We start from the raw sequence: 8,138 nt of genomic DNA, 5'->3' as shown, positions 1-8,138 counted from the left end.
ACTGGCCAGCCAAGGACAGCTGGTGACGGAGCTCCACGGCACTGTCGCCCTGCTAACCAACTGGCTAGTGGAGTTAGGAACGTGGGTAGAGCAGCCAAGCCCCCGAGCTGTGCCTACATTCACGTCACCCACATCTCCTACCGGGGTGTACCCACCCGCGGGTGGGAGCCACGAACCCTCCCTACCTCACCCATCTGGTTATGGTGGGGAACCTGGGTTATGCAGTCAATGTATACATCATTGCAGTCTAATCTTTGATCAGCAGCCCTATACTTATGTCCAGGATGGCACCAGGGTGGCTTTCATGGTTAGTTTATTGACTGGCCAGACTAGTTCTTGGGCCATGACCATGGGCAATTCTCGTCCTGAACTTTGGTATTCCTTCCCGGACTTCCTTACTGGGTTTCGGCGGGTGTTCCACCATCCGGTCTGCGGGAAGGAGGCCGGAGGTCAGTTATTGGACTGTCATCAGGGTAGTCGGTCGGTTGCTGACTATTCCATTGCCTTCCGCATCCTGGCGGCGGAGAGTGGTTTTGGTGACTGTGCGTTACCTGCCATCTTCCGCCGCGGCTTGAGTTCCTCCCTAAAAAATAAACTGGCCGTCCATGATGATACCACGACTTTGGAGCAACTCATCAGTCTTGCCATTAGACTGGACAACCACCTTTGATAGAGACGCCGGGAGCGTGGAGGGGAGCAGCTCCATGCTCGGCCGAGGTTCTTCCATGTCGACCAGTTGCCTCCTAACCACGAGACTGCACGATCCCGTCATCCCACGTGCCCTGTAATCCCAGGGGCGGCCACATTGGTAGAGGAACCGATGCAGATGGGAGGAGGACGTCAGGGACTGATGTAGAGACAGCGACGGTTCCACACACATGCCTGCTTCTACTGTGGTCAGCAGGGTCATCGCGTCTCCACGCCGGACCAATCCATCTACTTGTATAGGCAACTGTGAGTCAGCCGCTCCTTCCAGCAGTGACCACCGAGATCAGGGTGAGATCGGCTCTACACAGACTGTGGGAGAGACTGCAGTCGGTACTCTCCGAGGGAACAGACTCCGGCTCGAGGGAGAAATTATCGGCCCTAACCAAGGCGTTGTTATCCGCGCACTCGTTGACCCTGGGGCGGATGATTGCTTTATTGACCCGACTTTGATTAAGAAATTAGGTTGTTTGGTCGAGTCGTTAAAAGATGTCAAGCGGGTGAGCGATCTTGATGGGTGACTCCTGCACTGTAAAAACAAAAATTCAAATTAATAGAAAATTATTAGTGAACCGAACTCAAAAATCATTAACTTGTTATGAACACTAATTTTAAATAAGTAAGTAGAACTTTTGGGTTGGGGAACATACTTAACTTAATGTAACCGAATCCAGTTAAATTAGATTGAACAAGTTATTGTCCCTGGGTCCTTTGCGGGTTCTTCCAGACATGCGCAGACCTGCAACATTTCGTACGGACGTACGCGCGCCTCTCTCAACTCATTGGAAAATCCATGGTGGAATTTAATGGAACCTCTAAACTGGAAGCGGACCCTTTCGTCTGAACCACTGTTAATCGGTAAGTAAACTATTTTATGAACCGCCAAGGTGTTGTTGTTGCTCTTGTTGTTGTTGTTGTTGTGGTTTCACGTTAGTGCGTGTCACCGCCAAGGGCTTAAGTGGCATAAATACATAATGTACTCAGCAATAATGGCGCCGGGCTCCACAAAAGTAACTTCATCGCATACACTGTATGGACAGGCACACAAAAGCTACCGTTAATGTTTTCTTGTTGTGAAATTCCAATTAACCGTTGGAGTATTCATTTAAAGTGATAGCTTGGTTTCTCCGAACTAGGACTGCTCAATGCTTGTCCATCCCTCTAACCGCCAAAAGTCGCACTATTTTGCGACGAGTACGTCGCTGAATTAAACGCTGTTTTAGTTGTAAATATTTTTGCTTTTCCCTTATTAGAGCAGCGTCAGTTACTCTGGTTGGTTTTGTGTGGGAGATGGGACAGATTGAATCTGACGCTTAAACTTGTCGGCTATTAACAGGCACCTATCATTGTTTGAGCTTGCTGATTTCCTGTATTTCTTACATGGTAGGGTGAATTGTGGAGCCTCTTCACAAATCAACCAAATGTGCCCACAAGATCTTAGAAAATGATCAATCAATATCCATCTCCAGATTTATGGAATAGTTTTATCTGTCACCTCTTTAAAGTTTCAAAAGTTGCAGCCTTTTAAATTCATGATATCAAAAATGTTTGTTTTTTAATCATGGCGCTTGAAGGGTTGACAAACAAACACACTATACATTGTAATTTGTGATCTAAAATTCATTCATTGCAGTTTTTTTTGGGGGGGGACTGTTGAAAAAAATGATTGCACATCATGTCATGTGTCATCTTCCACACCGCTTATGGTGTCGCGAGGAGGAGCTGGAGCCTATCCCAGCTGACAATGGACGAAAGGCAGACTACACCCTAAACTGGTCGCCAGCCAGTCATGGGGCACACACAGACACAGTCACTGAGTGGAACCGATCCCACGCTGCCGGCACACAACTCGGGTAAGTGTGCCACTACACCATTAGCGACCTCATGATTGCAAATATTGATTAAAAATATGCAACTAAAACAAATTTACTTATTTACTTTGAAATTACTTTTGTAGTATCAATCTCAATCTTAAAGCGGAAGTGTACCCATTTTTTTTTTCAAGAATATGTTCTATGCAGACCCACTAGTTGAAACAAGGCATTCTGATTGTTGCGTTTGTGGAAGATTCATTACCATAGGCCTGTTTCACGTAATTTGCATTTCACTCAAGTGTTGGGACCTAATACAGTAAGTCAAGAAATACAGGACACAACGCATATTCTCCTAAATTCGCAAAATGCTACAAAGTTCTTGACTTGTATCTGTTCTCTTTGTAATTTCAGTCGCTTGATGTGACAGCACTCCAGACAGTTGTCCTCAAAAATCCGCTTGGATGAACTCAAAAAGACATTGCCAACCAGAGTACTGTGTATAAAATCTTTAAAATGAGTTCAACTTTAAAATCTTAGCAATTTCCCTCTCTTCCTCCTTCAAAAGAAGACCACATTCAACAACAAGTCCTGTGTGCTTTTTTGCAGGACACAGCGAAAGAAGCACTTGCCTCAGTCACATTTGGGGTTCTGAATGTAATTGAAGATGCTCAGCAGCAGGGTCCAAATGGAGTGCACCTCCAGCCCATCTCCACTGCTATCGTACTTGGGTGGGACGTACTGTTATGGAGAATATCAGAGCCTTTTCCCAGGCAGTCTGTCTTCTGTTTGAACTCATGTTTGCCCTTAACTTAGACTACCCAAAGTCCATGCGAAACACATTTCGATTCATTCAGGCAGTGATGCTTGGATTGGGAAACAAAAACCTCCCTTCCAAATTAATCACACTGCAGAACAAGCTAATGGTGCCGGCCAGTTTGAATTGCTAAATATACTTTGCAGATTTTGTGGAAAAAAAAAAAAACGTTAATGTTCCAAGCAAATGTTTAATGTTCAAGCGTAACTTTTATAGTATTTGTATGAGTGATTTGTTCATTGACAGTGGGTGTTTGTGAGACAGTGATGTATTCCATGTTAATTTTATGATTGCTGTTCATTTAACAACATGAAACAAATACACTGATGTATTCTATGTTAATTTTATGACCGCTATTTAACAAACATGAAACAAATACGCTGCAAATAAATGTTAATGGTTAATACACTGAGTGTTCTTCATTCATTGTTTTTTGGGGCTCATTACAGGTGTAATGATTAGATTTTTCTTTCAATTCTTTAATCAGCCTATTGTATATTGTAGAATTGATGTAGGTAAAAAAGTTAAATTGACCTGTATGAGTAAAACTAAAGAGAATTCAGCTTTCACAATCCACAAATTTAAGTTAGAGTTACTAAAATAGATTGATAAATAAATACAATGTTAATTGAGTAATTGATGATTCGCTCGCAGTAGGTCTTATCAGGCCCTCCAAGTCCCCATTAGGGGCGGGGTTTTTCTTTATAGATAAGAAGGACAAGACCCTATGACCATGTGTAGACTATCGTGGTCTCAATGAAATCACTGTTAAGATCAAGTACCGGCTGCCTTTAATGGATTCCGCTTTCTCCCCTCTTCAGTCCGCTATGGTTTTTACTAAACTCGATTTACGTAGCGCTTACCATCCGGTACGCATTAAGGAGGGGGATGAGTGGAAAATGGCCTTCACGACTCCTTTGGGGCACTTCGAGTACCTGGTCATGCCGTTCGGTTTAACTAACTCCCCAGCTGTCTTCCAAAGTTTGTTAATGATGTGCTCGGAGACGTTCTAAACGTTTTTTGTTTTGTCTATTTAGATGACGATTTAGATGATTTTTATTTTTTTCTCGTAACCTCCAGGAACACCAGCAACATGTTCGGATCATTTTACAGCGGTTGTTAGAAAATTGTCTGTTTGTGAAGGCGGAGAAGTGTGAATTTCATGTCGAGTCTGTTCAATTTCTCGGGTTCGTTATCGAGGAAGGTCAACTTAGAGCAGACCCGTCTAAAGTTCAAGCGGTGTGGATTGGCCCAATCCCACCAAGAGAAAACAATTGCAGCGTTTTCTGGGTTTCGCCAATTTTCATCGTAGGTTCATCAAGAACTATAGCCAGAGAGCGCTACCTTTAGCTTACGTCCGTAAAGGTCCCCTTTGAATGGATTGATAAGGCGCAATCAGCTTTTCGCATGTTAAAGACAGCCTTCACCAATCCTCCTGTCCTGCGTCATCCTAACACTGAGATGCCTTTTTTTGTAGAAGTGGACGCTTCGGATTCAGGAGTGGGGGCTGTACTGTCCCAGCGTTCCCCGGTCGACCAGAGACTCCACCCTTGCGCCTTTTTCTCCCGTCCACTCAGCCCCACGGAAGCCAATTACGACGTGGGTAACCGTGAACTGTTGGCAATTGTGCTGGCCCTTCAAGAATGGAGGCTTGAAGGAACCAAGGAGCCCTTCACCGTGTACACGTACCACAAGAACCTTTCTTACATCCAATCTGCAAAGAGACACAACTCACGCCAGGCCCGGTGGGCATTACTGTTCACGCGTTACAATTTCACACTCACTTACCGCAGTGGTTCCAAGAATGGGAAGCCGGATGCCCTGTCCCCTATCCATGATCCTGCGCCCTGGTCCCGGGAACATTCTCCCCAATCACTGTACTGTGGGGGCGTTGGGATGGGAGGTGGAGCGGAAGATCCAGGAGGCTCAAGGGGGGATGCAAGTCCCAGCGGAATGTCCGGCAGATAGACTATTTGTGCCTCCGCAACTCAGATCGGAGGTGTTACGGTGGGGGCACACGTCAAAGGTGGCGTGCCATCCCGGGGTGTACCGCACGTGTCGTCTCATCTCATAGCGATTTTGGTGGCCCCAGCTTAAGAGGGAGGTTTTATATTTCGTCAAGGCCTGCTCCGCCTGTGCCTGCAACAAATCTACCCGCCAACCACGGCGGAGTTACTGCAGCCATTACTGATTCCACTGCGACCATGGTCCCACATCTCCATGACTTTGTCGCTGGCCTTCCTTCATCCCAAGGCAAGTCTGTCATACTCATCATTGTCGACCGTTTTTCCAAGACTGCTCACTTTATCGCTCTGCCTAAGTTACCATCCGCCCTTAAGACTGCAAACCTGCGTCTGCCGCCTGCACGGGATCCCGGTTGACATAGCATCGGACTGGGGTCCCCAGTTCATCTCCCAGGTGTGGAGACGTTTCTGCCATTCCATGGGGGCCACCGCCAGTTTGTCTTCTGGATACCACCCTCAATCAAACGGTCAATCCGAAAGAGCGAATCAGGACCTAGAGTCTGCACTCCAGTGCTTATGCCTGAGTTGGCCCACGTCATGGTCCACCCATCTGCCTTGGGTGGTTCACCTTTAATGGCCGCCTACGGCTACCAGCCACCGTTGTTTCCGTCGCAGGAGGGGCTGGTTGTGGTCCCGTCCATTGTGCACCATTTGCGTCGGGCCCGCAAGGTCTGGAAGGAGACCAGGTGGTATTGTCATGACTCTGTGCTGTTTAGTCTGGTTCTCAGCTAGGGTGGAGCTCGGTTCCCTCCAGCAGGATAAATAAACCCTTTTTGTTCAAAACACTATCTGAGTCCGCTTCGGTTCCGGGTCCTCCCGAAACCCTGACAAAATGTGCCTTGACTCAAAAAAGTTTGAAAAACACTGTTATAGGTCTGTGAATACCAGCCAAGATAACTGCCACTACGATAGAAACCTTCATCAATCCTCAAAGATGCACGCACTGGGAAAATGTTGATGGCAATGGACCATTAATTTGCGACTGTTACTACAATGTTTTCTTTATAGCTGAGTCCTAAATCTGTCACTCGGTGAATACTGCGATCTGAATTATGGCAAAAGTCCACACTTCCAGCCTGCAGAATAGAGTAGATGTTAAACACATTTGCTCTCTATTCACATCTGAGACCTGGAAACAGTAAAGAGTCACATGACAACCAGGGAGGGAAAAAAGCTATGCGCCCAATTTGGACAGACTCACTTAAAGATGAACTAACTTTTGTTGACAGCGGTTTAAACAAGAATGACTCTGTTGACTTATTATGATGGGACAGTCAATTGCTGTGTCATGCAATCTGTACGCTATTTTACCTTGTTGCTCTTACCTGCAGTATCTTGTCTTCAAAAGAGATGACCAACAGGATCAAATAATGATATCATAGGCCAATTTATGTAGTCTGTATGTATGTAAAACACATCATCATATGTCGATTCAAGCCCCAACTTTTTAATGACTTGAGTCTAATGCTAGGATTACACCGGACACAAATTTAACCATTTGTGCGACGTGATCCCATATAGTCAATGCAGACGGCACACAGTGGTATGAAATGGCAGCAGGTGACAGGGAAGACACGTGTGACTCAACATGAATCAGAAGAAAAAGCAAAACACCTGTCATATGTTAGTTCAAAACAATGTATGATGAAAACTAATACAAATAATATTGAGTAAAATTGTAAACATGAGAATAGACGCGACTATGCGCCAGACTTGATATGGGACATGCTTGCTCTCAAGCCAATTTCCAGTCACACAAATTTCTACCCTGCCCCCTTGTCGCACAAGTTGGACAAAATAGAACCAACGCGTCAAAATCATGTGACAGCTGTGTAGCCAAAGCCAATCAGAGTCCAACATATCCTTTTTCAGAAACACAAGCTAATCGTGTGTGGGCACCCTGAGCTTTTTGATCTGTCCTGGATGAGACTGAAGAAGGACCAACGAAGTAGTTGGTTTATCCGATAAGTATGTTTGTGTGTCTTGATTACAGCTATCGGTTGTAATTTGTGCACACAGAGTTTGACATTGCGCCGTGTGCACAATCACCGACCACAGGTGATATCAATTCACTGATTGTCGGACTGACTAGCGGATTTTTTCTTCTGTGATATGCCGCAAAAAATGAAAGTGCCCCCAGGACACCTTCATGTCAGGATGCGCGTCATTGAAAATATGCCAATGAAAGACATATAAAACAGTGGTTCGCAGAAAGGCCCCATAAAATGTGGAAGTATTTAACAGTCTTGTCTTCTCAGACCCCTTGGGTGTGTATAGATGAAACTAGGGCTGCTCGATTATGAAAAAAATATTAATCACGATTATTTTGGTAATAATTGAAATCACGATTATTCAAACGATTATTTATTTTTTGCTACAAAACAAGAACAGGTTTAATCATGTAAAAAATATTAAGACAAACTTCTTTGAAACGCGATAATAATTTAAGTTCGTTTTGGACCCAACAACATTTATTAAATTGTTTTTATTTTAATTTTTTTAATTCAAAGTGCAAATGTATAAATTAAAGTATGGTTTCCTTGTATAAACAAACGAGTTAACTTGCAATGCACTTATAAATTGCCAAAGTAGTAAACTGCTTGGAGTAAAATGCCAATTTTGACAGAATAACAGACATGCTATTCATCTATACATTTAGACCTTTGTCTGGAGCCTTTTTTGTTTTGTTTTTAAAGTAATATTTACACATAGTAAACAAAGTTAAAGTAATTTGCTTCTGATAAATTATAAATTTAATATGCTGATTGGTTCAAACTAATT

The 8,138-nt window shown here is 44.2% G+C and overlaps 1 protein-coding gene across 1 annotated transcript; it reads left to right on the top strand.

Annotated features, from left to right (window-relative positions):
* The first annotated feature begins 343 nt into the window (after positions 1–343).
* Positions 344–5,301, top strand: LOC147136058 (uncharacterized). Its single transcript, XM_086052136.1, is given in 6 exon segments — positions 344–449; positions 3,967–4,317; positions 4,320–4,384; positions 4,387–4,573; positions 4,576–4,681; positions 4,683–5,301. Coding segments are annotated over 6 exon segments (1,434 nt in total).
* The last annotated feature ends 2,837 nt before the right edge of the window (positions 5,302–8,138 follow it).

This window comes from Filicampus tigris, chromosome 14 (assembly GCF_054856515.1).
Source record: "Filicampus tigris isolate MCC_2025a chromosome 14, RoL_Ftig_1.0, whole genome shotgun sequence".
Lineage (NCBI taxonomy): Eukaryota > Metazoa > Chordata > Actinopteri > Syngnathiformes > Syngnathidae > Filicampus > Filicampus tigris.
This window is presented reverse-complemented; position numbering and strand designations above follow the sequence as displayed.